A 14,344-nucleotide genomic window follows, 5' to 3' on the forward strand; every position below is an offset into this window, starting at 1 on the left:
CTTCTTTATTTTTAATGTTTATTTTTGCGACAGAGAGACAGAACATGAGCAGGGGAAGGGCAGAGAGAGAGAGAGACAAAGGATCTGAAGCTGGCTCCAGGCTCTGAGCTGTAAGCACAGAGCCAGACATGGGGCTCGAACCCACAAACCATGAGATCATGACCTAAGACGAAGTCACGCCCAACCGACTGAGCTACACAGGTGCCCCTCTTTTTTTTTCTTTTAAAGTTTGTTTACTTATTTTGAGAAAGAGTGCACATGCATGCACGAGTGGGGGAGGGGCAGAGAGGGAGAGAGAATCTCAAGTAGGCTCCTCATTGTCAGCACAGAGCCCGACTCCGAGTTTAATCCCAAGAACCATGAGATCATGACCTAAGCTGAAATCAAGAGTTGGATGCTTAACCAACTGAACCACCCAGGCGCCCCAACACACTTTCTTTTCCATTCTGCCAAAATACCATCTTTGCTTATGAGGCTTCAGTGACCCTTGATCTTGGTCTCTAATGGAACAGTACTTATCACGCTGTGCAATGGCAAGGCTGGTAGTACCCTACTGCTCACAAATCTTTGGTGTCCAAATTGGTGCTAGGGGCAGAAGGATTGCCTTATTATAATTCATAAATTTTTTTTTAATGTTTACTTATTTTTGGTAGACAGAACACAAGCAGGAGAGAAGAGAGAGAGGGAGACACAGAATCCAAAGCAGGCTCCAGGCTCTGAGCTGTCAGCACATAGCCAGATGCGGGGCTCGAACCCACAGACCGTGAGATCATGACCTGAGCCGAAGTCGGACGCTTTACTGACTGAGCCACCCAGGCGCCCCTGTACTGATCATGATTTGAGATATAGTGGCAGTTAAATATGTTTAAAAAATTATTTATTTACTTATTCTCACCTGTATGGCTTCATCCAGAAGGAAGATGGCATCGTTCATTAGCAGGTTAAGAAAGCGGAGGAAAAGCGGGGGATTCATGGCTTCTAAATTCTTTGAGGCGTAGTCAGCCAGATCCTGCAAGTCCCAGCCCCAGACAAAACCATTTTAGTACTGAACCCAAACTCGCCGGGGCTTATTTGAAGTAAATCTCTGATCAATTGGCTTTGGCTTCACCGAAAGCTCTCTCACCTTAATGCTCTCTCGATAGGTGTCCGTTGCCCACATATACCTCAGGATGGGGTACATGGGACGTCGGTAGTTAAACTTCTGTTCAAACTGGTGGGGGTCTCCTGGAAGAGGGCAAGAGCAAAAACCCAGCAAAGGTGGTGCTATTAGAGGAAGAGGAAGAGCTAATGTCCATGTGGAGCTATTTTATTTTATTCCAAATGTGTCAAAACTACTGGCGGAATCTTCCCTGGGGGTTTATAACAGCCCAGAGTTATAGCCAAGTGTTTACTTATTTCCTCACGGACACAACAAGAGGGAGACAGATGCAAAGGTAACCATATGCAGAAGAGGACACGGACTAAGTTGTACAATAAAAATGCTTCAACATCCAAATGTAGAGTAATTATTGGATTTTGAATTAGGCCTCTTAACTGGCCCCTGTAGCAGTGACGGCCGTTGCAAACTGGGACTTAAGTAACCCTCACATCTTCATGGCTAACCTCGCAACTGTGAAACCAACTGGTTCTTGATTACTCTGAAAAATCAGGTCAGGGTTTAGCTAAAAACCTGATGTTTATACTGTTTTGACACATCCGAGGAACCACTTGATCTCTGTACTTTGGGTCATATAATAAAAGAACATGGGCTTTGCAGTCAGAAGATCTAGGCTCCACTGTCTCTAAACATTTTCAACTTCCAAATTCAGAAATAAAACAGGAACTGTATTACATCTACCAGTGCAAGTGAAGGGCTGATGTGGTCATACAATGAGTTAACTGCAGTACCTTATTGTGTGAGAGTGTATGTATTATGAAGGTTTACAGGCACTATCTCAGTCATCACTTCAACCCATTTTATAGGTGAGGAAATTGAGGCCCAGAGGTGAGCAAGTGACAAAACCAAAATCCAAACAGGAAGTCAGTACAATGTTAAATGTCTCTCTAAATGTTAGTCATATTTATTACTGGATGGTAGGACATCTCTCTCTCTTTTAATGTTTTACTTATTTCTGAGAGGAGACAGCATGAGCAGCAGAGGGTCAGAGAAAGAGGGAGACACAGGATCCGAAACAGGCTCCAGGCTCTGAGCTAGCTGTCAGCACAGAGCCCGACGTGGGGCTCGAACTCACGAACAGTGAGATCATGACCTGAGCCAAGTCAGACACTCAACCGACTGAGCCACCCAGGTGCCCCAGGATATCTCTTTTAAAGGGGGTCTTAAATAACTGCTTAGCATATACTGTTTACTGACTGAGATGGTCCAGTTTACTCTTGATCTCAGGGTTGTGAGCTTGAGCCCCATGTTGGAGATACCATTTACTTAAAAACAACAACAACAAAAAAGAACTGTCTCACTATTGTACAATTATGAGGCACATAAAAATAAAGACCTAGGTTGTAACTGGACAGCCTGCTTTAAGCATGATTAAGTCAATGATATAATAAAATGGGTAAGAGCATGTGTTTTGTTCTTTTTGCTGGGAGACAGAATCGACATCATTCTACCATGTGGCTGCACGACACAGACAAATTATTCGTCTTCTCGAGCGTTCACATCCTTAGATGTACAACAAAGACAGTACAGTAAAACTTGCCAGATGGTGACAAATTAATGAGACAATGTAAAAGAAACAAACAAAAAAAAAGCACTCAACATCAAGCCTGGCGCAGAGTAGACACTCAATAAGTGGTGGCTGATGATAGTTTTCTGACATGAAACGTGATCAAGCTATGAAACTGCACTGGCAGCTGCTTCTCAGCTCTTGGCTGCAGTTACCTGTAAACTCGATGTCCACAAACACCTTGATTAGAGCTTCTGCAAGGTGGGGTGCATGGGGAAAGTTGCAGAACACACGTTTCCGGTGGAACACACTGGACACCAAAGGATTTGGGGTCTGATCCAGGTGGGGCATCACTGCTTCCAATACCTCAGCCAGCTTGGCCCTCAGGTGGGGATTCTTCATCCTGCAGAAGGGCAAAAAGCAAGGTGAGCAGGTAGAAAACTTAACTCTTACATTCGTGACTGTTTTCTCCACAGGTGGAGCCAAAACACCCTCTGTCACTGAAGAGGGTGTTTCAAGTCTTGTCAATCTCTGGGGGAGAACGTAGGGCACGTCATTCAACTTCTGAGACCACAGCTTACCACGTATGAGGAGGGGAACTTACGTTTCCATTTAATGCTTATCCATTCTGTTTGCTTCTCTGTAATAACCCAGTACTTACTGCCTACTATTCTCTGACAGTTTTGCTGAGGATAAACTTACCTTTCTAAGCTTTCGGAGGGCTAGGGCAGGGATGCAGTTAGTCTATGTTATTTTTTACCGCCCCTCCCCCCCCCCCCCCCCCCCCCCCCCCCCCCCCCCCCCCCCCCCCCCCCCGGTACGTAAGAAACACCTGTTGACTTAGGAGTTTTCATTAGGTCAGCGAAGGACTGACTGGCTTCTACCTACTTCTCACTGATCTGGCTCAGGGGACTGAGCAACAAAATTTTTTTTTTTAAATTTCTGAGGGAGAGAGGGGCAGCCTGGGCAGGGGAGGGTCAGAGAGAGAGGGAGACAAAGAATCCAAAGCAGGCTCCAGGCTCTGAGCTAGCTGTCAGCACAGAGCCTGACGCGGGGCTTGAACCCACGACCATGAGATCATAACCTGAGGCGAGGTCGGACACTTAACCGACTGAGCAACCAAGGCGCCCCAGAGCATCATTTTCTTTGTGTGGCAAATCTACCCTTATGTACACAGCTTCCCTGGGCCTGGACACCAAAACAAACAAACAAACAAACAAAAAAACCCAAAAAACCTCCCAGAGAAGCAACTCTACAGGTGAGTGAGCATCTTTCTTTGAGAGAGAGGACCAGAAGCTAGGAGTGAGAAGATGAGATTAGAAAGCATCTACATATGTTTACTGCTCATGCACCTCAGAATTTCAAGGGTAAATTTTGTTATCGTACAATTCTTAGCTCATTAGAAGCTGCCTGCCACTGGTGAGGTTTCTGGCATTAAGGGAACTATTTTAACCAGGGACTAGCAGTGGAATTCCCATTAGGTATAGGACATGCAGGTTCAAATTCTCCGTGGGCGAAGTCCTTTGCTTCTGACGCCTCTCAAGAGTGGGATGTGCCGGCTCCCCACAGGATGGCCATGGGGCTCATTAATGCGAACACAACATCTGAAGGCAACCCCTTAAAATTCAGGCTTGCGTGTTGCCTGGTTTTGCCCCTCTCACCAGTGTCAGAGCCAAGCTCTATGCATTTCACCTTTCTATGCTTCCAGTGAAAATGGTGATGAAGTGGAGGACGTGTTCCAGAGAATCTGCTGACGTCTCCAAGATGTCATCAGCGAAGCGGCGGAGAAAAATGAGGAAGTCGCCCAAGTTATCTGCAAAAAATTCTGAAAGAGATAATATTCACTGCGATTCGTGAAACACCTGACTTTCCGTACTAAGCAGTACTTAAATTCCTTCCTTTCACTCTACCCAATAAAGGTTAGAGAATCCCAAATGTTTTGTAGATACTAGGAATGGTGACCAGTTCATAAATGTAGAATCTCCTTTAAATGTAAGTCAATTTTGATTTCTATCCGAGTAAATATGAGAATAGCAGAGACACAAAATACTGTTAACACATCAGTAAAATTTAAGAAAGTACACTGATTTACATTCTTTTCCATACTCAAGGTTAACTGTGCATTAAATAACCTTGTATTTATATATTTAGCTTATTTACTTAGAGAGAGAGAGAGAACGAACGAACGAACAAGCTGGGGAAGGACAGAGAGAAGGGGGTAGAGGATCCAAAGTGGGCTCTATGTTGACAGCACAGAACCCAATGCAGGGCTTGAACTCCTAAGCCGAACTGTGAGGTCAAGACCTGAGCTGAAGTCGGAAGCTTAACCGACTGAGCCACCCAGGTATCCCACTGAATAACCTTTTAGATGGATAAAGAATCTTTTAAATATATGTCTTTTTAATTTATTTTTGAGAGTGAGGGAGAGACAGCACATGAGTGGGAGAGGGGAGGGGAAGAAGGAGACACAGAATTCAAAGCAGGTTCCAGGCTCTGAGCTGTCAGCACAGAGCCCAACACGGGGCTCGAACACCATGAACTGTGGGATCATGACCTGAGCTGAAGTTGGACGTTTAACTGACTGAGCCATCCAGGCGCCCCCAGAATCTTTCATCAAGGTGAATACATATTAAATCAGATGACTATGGTCATCAGGTGCCAGGATGGTCCTCCAATCGTATCTGCTTCTGGTATCCATGCCCTTGTGTGTCCCCTCCTACATTCTTCTAGGGTAGAAGCAGACAGAAGCCATGGTGGATCACTTCTATGGTTAGGTTATAAAAGCCTGTGGCTTGCATTTTGGTCACTCGCTCTGGAGAAAGCCAGTGGCCATATCACGAGCAGTATCAGGAGAGATCTATGTGACCTGGAGAGGCCAGTAAGCATTCGAGGTCTGGCAACAACCACATGACCAGGCCCGTAAGCAGATCCTCCAGTCCAGGTCGAGTCCTCAGATTCCGGTGGCCCTGACTAACAGTGTGGCTGCAACCTCCTCAAAGACCCAGAGGCAGACCCATGTGGCCAAGCCACTCCTGGATTCCTGACCCACAGAAAACTGTGCGAGATAATGTTTGCTTTAAAGGTGCTACATTTTGGGGGTGATTTGTTACTAAGCAGTAGGTAACCAATACAGCGATCAACAACATAATCTGATCCTGATGGATAATATCAGTCAACTCCCCACCAGCAAACAAAGATACCTAATTTCCCTTATAGGTTAACCAACAGGAGAGGATGATTTCTTTTTTTCCCCTCTAAAGAACAGCACCGGGCAAGTCACACAGATAAATTTACATGCTGAACAAAAAAACAAAATGGATGCTAAGATGAACAGCTCTTAAAACCCTGGCCGCACTTAATCCTTTGAAGATTATTTTATAATACACAGAGAAGTGGGGACACATGGCCCAGGGAAAAGCTGTTAGTTCTCCCATACTTTGACCAGTAGATATCATCTACACGTTTGTTTCTCCAAAAGCAGTGGAATGATAATGAAGGAAGGGTATTTTGAGGATTAAGCTTCCGAAGCAACCCAGTTCAACCCGGACAGCTATAAATAGGCAGTTCCCAAGGGAGAGCCTGCTTACCTGGCACGTAAGCCAATGAGCTGTAGCCATCTGGCAAAGGAAAAGTGAGCTCTATTGGCTGTGAGCCCTCATTGCCTATGGCCAGCTGAACGAGGAGGACAGCCATGGACACCTGCAAATTTAGACAGTTTTGTAGCATCTGTGGCTCGGTCATGGCAGTCTTGGTAGAAAGATAGATGGTCATCAGTCGTTCGAACTGCTCACGAAGGTTGTCAGCAGCAGGGCTAGAACTCTGCTGAGCCTCCCGCCAGGCGACCTGCAGCCGATGCAGATTTTGGTTGATTTTGACCATCTGATCATGCAACCTGCCCCCAAGAAAGCAGAAGAGACCAGGTCAGGAGCCTCATATGGAACAGCTGGGTACAGACCGTTCGTTGGGAAAACAAATCCTCGTCTACTTATTGTAGTATTCTCTTTCAGGATATTGGGGGCCGCAATCGTGATGCCACAAAAGGCACTCACACAAATCGCTGACAGGACAGGGGCAGGGGCCACAGCATCGGGAAAATGTTACCAGATATTTGACATAAATGACACTTGTTACAAATAGCAGCCTTCAGCCGAAATGCACCATCCAAAGAACACCAGCTTGGTTGTGCAGGGTGTAGACTGGGCCATTACCATGTAAAATAACTATCAGACCAAGTACGAAAGCCTAGCAAGATAGTTTTGACACTGTACTGTTGCAATTATTCTATGTGGATGTGGTTATATGGATAGTCTTTCTATGGTTAGTAGAGAACTAAAGCTGGTGAAAGAGGGCTCCAGATTAGTAACGACCACATATAAACTGGCAGCCACCTGGGATGCAACCTAAGAACAGCTTCCAGTCCTCTGTTTTTCGACATAAAATTAAATTATTCTTCACAAAGGTTCAGTCAAATGTTCTCTACTGAAAGGAAGCCCCGTAATTCAATGTTATGGAGAGTTGCCTCTATGGGTAAAGTCCAAAGCCATCTTCTTTGGTCCTGCAGATAACGTCTAGGGTTAGCTGGCCAATTCGGGGAAACCAGATGACCGTCATTTGTGTCTGAATCAAGGTGGTTGAACAGGCTAAACATAAGCTGCATTGTTATCTAGTCCCTCATTTAAAACGTCAGTGACAGACGTTTTAGAAAGACGATCTGATAAAGATATAATCTCATTTTTCCAGAAATTTGCTGAGCCTTAAAACACGCCCTGTGCTCATGTAAGTATCCTGAGAAGACATTAAAAATTGCTATCCTCAGTAGCTCTTCCTACAGACTGTAACAACTCTCTTCCCTTATTTATACTTGCAGTCGCAATCAGTTAAACCAGAGGGGTGAAAATCAGAGAATGACCTGTGGCCAGCCAGAACCAGAACCATTTTTAGAAGCCATACATCCTAGTTCTTAAATTTTCCCACCTCTAGAATCCTTTCGATTGTTGACCCTATACAAACATTTCTTTACTTCTGTCAATTTTGTCCCTGGACCAGAGAGTAGATCTTTTGTCTTTTTCCATCAAGAGTAACAAGTGACGAAAATTCAAGAGCAGAAAGTATTCAGAGAAAACAATTCCACTATCAAAGATCACAACAGGAAGAGACTGACTTAAAAAATTGCAAGTTTAGAGAAAAGTATTAGCGTGTCTTTAATTTTTTTACAAGCATAGCAGGTCAAGAATGAAAAGTGAATTCAGGTTATCTGGATAGAGCCAATTCATGTGAACATGCGTAAATGCATACAGACCTCGTTGCTGTTAGAACCTAATGGGGGCGTGCAGCATAAAGGGAGACTTGCTTTCAACCTTCTGGCCATCAACACCACAGAACAGTTCTTAATGACGTCACAGTTACCTGTGAAATCCCAAGTACAAGGTGTACTCGGTCAGGACAAGGTTCTCCGTCACAAGGTTGTAGTTCTGGGGAAACTTTGGCTCCTGCACAGCTGGGATCAAACAAGTTTCTTTGTCCAAACCTCAAGGAAGATAAAAGGAACAGTAAATGACTTGCCACAGACTTCTGTCTGGGGTCTCCAGTGTCCCACTACTCTAGCTCAACTTCCATACTGCTACCAGTGAGATTTATTTATTTTTTATTTTTATTTTTAGTAATTTCTTTTTAAAAACAAATGCAGAAAACACTGGATTTTTTCCAAGTGGAAGACAGTGGATCATCTCTATTTGTGCTTTTTCTGTATGTAAGATTATTTCCTTTTGAGCACATATTGCTTCTGGAATTAGAAGAGTCACAAAACTGAGAGGAAATACACCAAATGAGGAGTGTTTCTTTTTTTTTTTTTTTAAAGAGTGATTCATTTTGAGTAACTTATATTTTTACTTCTCTGCGTTGTTTTTGCCAAACCGGCCCCGATGTTCTGTCCTCATCTCATTTCCTGCCAATTCCCGTACCCCTGGCCCATATGCCCTTCCCCCCCACCCCTGCTCTAGACCCGCTGGGCTGCCCATATTCCCCGGCCAGGCCTTTCATAGCTTTGTACCTTCATACTTTAAACCCAGCTCATCTTTCCAGACTCGGCCATGAAGGCTTCCAACTTCTGTACAATTTACTATATTCACTCCTTCCTCTGTGCTCCCATAGTTTAGCCTTATACCATATTATGATTATCTGTTAATATTATCTGCCTTCTTCTGGAGGCTTTGGGTTAAACAACAAGACAGGGATTGGGCTTTATGTTGAGAAAGAATGAATCAATTAATACCCGAGGCTGCTAAATTCAGAGAGGTCTCACTAAGGCACAACGTCTAAAAGTTTTTTAAACATCTGGCTAAATTATACTGGCTCTTCTTTCTGCCTCATCTTGAGAAAGAAGCACCTTGGTGAGAAAAGGAGAAAAGTGAATGCCTTAGATCTCTCTCTCTCTCTCTCTCTCTCACACACACACACACACACACACACACACACACACAGTCTCGAGAAGCCCAGAGCCCCCCTACCTCTCATGTGTACATTTCTGATTTTTCGTTCTTCATCATTCAACTCCTTTAGGGCACAGTAAGTGGGATTAAAGGTGAGGAGCCGAGAAGACCGGGGTTTGCAAAATGGCTGGCACAGCTTCAGGAGAGCAGCACCCAGATTCAGAAAGAAGGCATCCGAGGCATACATTTGGAAGAAGATTTCTGGCATCTGATTGGCCCAAATCTTGGTGCGGCCTGCATTTGCGTGCAAACAGTTTCCAAGCCAGGACAAGATACAGTGTTTGGTTTCTGGAGAGAGCTGGAGTAAGTTCTTCAGCATCTGGTAGATCTTTTCATGGAACTGAGCCATGAACTGTTTAACCAGAAAACACAACCACAGAACATTCCACTTTCACAATCCTCATATTTGTTAAATCCCAAACCTTAGCCACTGGCCAATTTCCAAAAATATCCGAATCCTAATCTGTTACCTCACTCTCCCTGTGCTTCACACCCTAGTTCTGATTAAAGAAAACTTCTGGGCACTTAGGAGAGATTCCCCAGTGAGCCACCAAACCGCACGTAGCATTTACGTAGCTTTAGAGTAGGGGTCAGTAAGCTCTGTCTGCAAAGGGCTAGATGATAAACATGGCTTCGCAAGCCATATGGGGAGTGTGGCAACAGATTCGCCCCTACCACTGTGGTATGGTATCAAGCCACAAACAAATACGTTTATGGATGGGCATGGCGATGCTCAATAGAACTATTTCTAAAACAGGTGGCAGGCCGGATTTGGCCACTGCAGTAATTTGTCAATCCCTGACTTAGAGTTGCCATAATGGGGGATTTAAACCACCCCCGGCTCAACCACTGACTGCCTCATGTTGGCCAGACTTCTACTATAAATTCCACTAAGAAGCCCCAGTAGAACATAGATGGAAGGAAGGAAAGGGAAAAAAAATGGTTTATAAGTTGAAGTTCAGTCCCAAGATTTTAGGAACTAAGGTCATAAGAAATAGCTTAGTGATGGGACGCCTGGGTGGCTCAGTCGGTTGAGCGTCCGACTTCAGCTCAGGTCATGATCTTGTGGTCTATGGGTTCGAGCCCTACAACAGGCTCTGTGCTGACAGCTCAGAGCCTGGAGCCTGCTTCCCTCTCTGGCCTGCCCCTTCCCCCCACGCTCTGTCTCACGAGGTGCACGCTCTCTCTCTCTCTCAAACATAGACATTAAGATAAAAGAGCTTAGTGACAACACTCAGGGCAACAATGAGAGGAAGCGGCGGCTCACTCTTAAACTGCACACAGGTTTATCTTCTTGCCTCGGCCTGTGCTAAAAAGAGGGTAATTTCTTTACATGATTATGGTAGAAAAGCCAAGCAGATCCATCTGCTTTCCCAAAGAGGCTCAGGCAGCCTTATCTGCATCTGCTTCCCGAGGAAATGTGACTTAATCTAAGATCAGGGGGCTGGGATACAGCGGTCAACAGTTCCACCTGATGGATGTTGGCCTCTTGCACTTTGATCTCCTGGGGACTGGAACGAGATGGATTCAGGAAGTAGCCATGATTTTCTACGACGCCTGGGGTCTTTAATAAGCAGGAGACATTCAGGATAACTCCCAGCAACGTCTTCTGGTACATCTGCCCATTGCTAGGGTCCTTGGGCTGAATGTATTCTACAAAAACCTATAGACGAAAATAAGTCCTTATGCATCTGTATGTGGAGATAAAGGTGGTGGGGTGAGACGGTCTCAAAGAATTAAGACTATACAACAGCCAGGGTTATCTTTTATTCAATAGGGAATATTCGAATGCCCCCAGGAAAGGGATGCACCGAGTAGTAAATGTGCCACTCAAACGAATACATACGACTTTTCAGACTTACCTTTGCCATTTCCTTCTGCCTTGTGAAATAGAGAAGAATATCTAGATACGCATAAAAAAGGATCTGGCAGAGCTCTAGATCTTTTATTCGGCCCAGTAAAATATCAAACACTGGAATCATGACTTCTGGAAATGTTCGAACTTCTTCATCTAGTATCAAGGCTTCAATGACCTCTTCCAGAAACTCAGTTACATCTTCAAAATCTAACAGATGACAAACGAGAGAAGTGAGCAGCAATTTTTATAGGCTTTTATATGCTGGTTCTCTGCTTCCTCACACTTCCGATAATTCTACTGGTGCTGAACCCCAGAGGTCAAGATATGAGCGCTCTGCCTTCATTTATGCTTTTGGCACCGTAGTGGTTCTGAGGCTTTCTAACGCAATTAGAGGAATTTTGAATTGGGAAATCAAAAAGTAGAAATGCACAACTCTTGCTTATGTACTCACGGGCTCCTTGGATGGCTTCCAACATCAAATCCACCAGCTGCTCGTGGATGTTTTGGTCGACATAGATCTCTGGGGTGAGGAGAACCGTTCGGGTATTGGACACAGTGAGGCTCCTGCACTGTACCGCAAAGGGCAGCAGGTTCTCCGGGACTTTGGTAATCTGGAAACAGAATGAAGAAGAGAGGGGAGGGTCTAGTCTATGACGCGCACCAGGGTCACACAACAAACAGAACGAAAAAGAAAATGCATCCCCAAACAATACTGCTGTCCTGTGGATGCCTGAAAATTCATGAGCGTTCATCCTCTGGTTTAAGGAATCACCTACTTGCTAGCATTCTAATCCTAGAGGGGACCAAACTTAGACTACTATATTATTTACACCTGGGTGGAAATGACTTTATTAGACCTTTTATTTTCCCTCCAGACCTTTTCTAAAGGTCTAAAGGTCTGCCTTTTAAAATTTTAGATTTATTTTGAGAGACAGGGAGAGACAGGGAGACAGGGGGAGAGGGGGAGAGGGAGGGGAGGGAGGGAGAGAGAGGGGGAGGGAGGGAGGGGGAGGGAGAGAGAGAGAGAGAGAGAGAGAGAGAGAGAGGAAGCACAAGTGTGGTAGGGGCAGAGAGAGAGAGGGAGAGAGAGAAACCCAAGCAGGATCCACGTCCATTGTGGAGCCCAATGCAAGGCTTGATCCCACGACTGTAAGATCATGACCTGAGCTGAAATCAAGAGCCACTCAACCAAATGAGCCACCTATGTGACCCAAGAGTATGATTTTTTTTTAATGTTTCATTTTTGAGAGAGAGAGAAACAGAGCACAAGCGGGGGGGAGGGTGGGGGAGCAGAGAGAGAGGAAGACACAAGACTCTGAAGCAGGCTCCAGACTCTGAGCTGTCAGCACAGAGGCTGACATGGGGCTGGACCTCACAGATTGGGAGAGCATGACCTGAGCTGAAGTCAGACACTAAACTGACTGAGCCACCCAGGTGCTCCCAAAGAGATAATATTTTAAAAAGTTTATAGCGAGAACAGGGGGCACTGGTTAATTAGGGAAAGGAGTAGAAGTAGACCCCAAGCCACAGAAAGGAGGGACTAAAGTTTTGGACATTAAATAACGCTTCTGATATGTAGTTCCAGCTACACTGTGGTGCATATAAACTGATATCAAAGCCATTGACCCAACTCTGGCTTACATACTGAAGTCAAACCCAAGACAACAACACAGTTCCCAAAAGCGAACATTCCTTTACCTCTTCCTTAGCTCTTTGGAAGCAGGAATAAAGGTAGCAAAAAATGTGCCTCTCCCCTGCATCTCGATCAGCAGAGAGATTCAATGTTGTAGAAGAAGTCATGTTAATCAAGTGGTTGCCTGGATCCTGAAGTAACAAGCGAGCGAAGATAGCCTTTAAGGAAAACAAATAAACAAAACACTAAGCAACTGCAAAGTTATCTTAAAACATCAAGATGTAAAAGGTAATCTGGACACAGGTTGTTGAGAGGGAATCACAGGATGTAGAGTGAAGGCGGAATAAAGGACCCCACTTACTACTTTGGAAAATATTATAGATGTGTATGCAGTTGATCTTTGAACAACACGGGTTTGTCGTGGATTTTTTTTTGATAAACACAGAATGGTACTGTAAATGTATTTTCTCTCGGTTATGATTTTCTTTTCCCTAACTGGCTTTATTGTTTGTGATAGGCGAGGCTTCTGGTGAACAGTAGACTACTGGTTAAGCTCTTGGAGAGTCAGGAGTTACATTCCGATTTTCGACTGCCCCTAACTGCCATGTTGTTCAAGGGGCAACTGCACAGTTTTCCTAAACAGAGCTCAAGTGTCTGTCTAGTAAAAGCCTAGCATAGAGAAAGCACAGAAACAGTATTTGTCAAACGGCATGGAGACTCAGTGATTGAACTTATATACGAAATTGACTTCTTTGTGTGATTGCTGGCCTCACTCAGATGTATACAACGATAATTTAAACATAGAAAGTTAAACTGTGAGTTGTGGAGCGTCTTCCTTTCCAAACTTTTATTACTTTAATGTTAATTAGGCACTTATCAGGCAAACATACTGTTTGATTTTGCAAACGATATAAAGAAGAAAGGCAGGGGCCTTGCCCTTGAGAACTTACAGGTCTGATAGAGGAGATACATAAGACAGGTACATAAAAAGGCCACTACATGTGACAGAAGGGGACAATTCCCATCAGAGAGGCATAGATAGATTACTCCAGGAATTCAGAAGAGAGAATAACAACTCCTGCTTTGCGAGGCTTCTTAAATAAGACGGCATTTTAACTGGGCCTTCAAGAAAGGGTATATCTGGATATGCGGCCATGATAAATGAGAAGATTCCAAGAGAGGAACACCAAGAACAACATTAAGAGATGGGGGAAAGCAAAGTCATGGTTGCGGAAAAGTGGGCAGAGTTTAGCCGCGTGGCCAATTTTTGTGGAAGGCGTATGGGAAAAAAAAAATGGTGAAAATGGTACCTGCTCGACATTGTTCATATCAAGCCAGTCTTGATCTTCCAAGTCTACTGCCATTTCTTCCAAGTACACACAGCGGCTGGGGATGCCATTTCCACTCTTCAAGCTTGGGTCACCTGGGAAATGGTTTTAATCTGGTAGGTTAAGGATAACGCTTTTGTCTCAGACAACTGATTTTGACAGCATGTCTCTTGAACTCCAACTAGGGCTCCGGCAATACCAGAATAATCTTGACACACAAAAGAGTAGCTAAAGATTTAATTCTTTTTAAAGAGCCCCAGAGCACTGGCTTGGTTATACACCTAACATCACAACATTTCAAGAGTGAGTACATCCCAGACATCGGCACCAATTTTGGGGTTTAATTACAGAAAGGACACAGAGGGAAAATGCGG

At 44.5% G+C, this 14,344-nt stretch overlaps 1 protein-coding gene across 1 annotated transcript in view; it reads right to left on the reverse strand.

Moving 5' to 3' along the window:
* The window catches only part of UBE4A (ubiquitination factor E4A), a 36,593-nt gene that overhangs the window by 12,036 nt on the left and 10,213 nt on the right, over window positions 1-14,344 (reverse strand). Inside the window, exons 4-15 of the mRNA XM_039229316.1 lie at window positions 13,953-14,065; window positions 12,708-12,860; window positions 11,461-11,620; window positions 11,014-11,216; window positions 10,623-10,814; window positions 9,170-9,503; window positions 8,070-8,190; window positions 6,251-6,555; window positions 4,356-4,488; window positions 2,879-3,066; window positions 1,124-1,224; window positions 896-1,009 (exon numbers count right to left, since the gene is read on the reverse strand). Coding sequence (XP_039085247.1) covers window positions 896-1,009; window positions 1,124-1,224; window positions 2,879-3,066; window positions 4,356-4,488; window positions 6,251-6,555; window positions 8,070-8,190; window positions 9,170-9,503; window positions 10,623-10,814; window positions 11,014-11,216; window positions 11,461-11,620; window positions 12,708-12,860; window positions 13,953-14,065 — 2,117 coding nt within the window. The remainder of the gene's footprint in view (window positions 1-895; window positions 1,010-1,123; window positions 1,225-2,878; window positions 3,067-4,355; window positions 4,489-6,250; window positions 6,556-8,069; window positions 8,191-9,169; window positions 9,504-10,622; window positions 10,815-11,013; window positions 11,217-11,460; window positions 11,621-12,707; window positions 12,861-13,952; window positions 14,066-14,344) is intronic.

Source organism: Hyaena hyaena, unplaced genomic scaffold (assembly GCF_003009895.1).
Source record: "Hyaena hyaena isolate Hyena2069 unplaced genomic scaffold, ASM300989v1 scaffold_37, whole genome shotgun sequence".
NCBI lineage: Eukaryota > Metazoa > Chordata > Mammalia > Carnivora > Hyaenidae > Hyaena > Hyaena hyaena.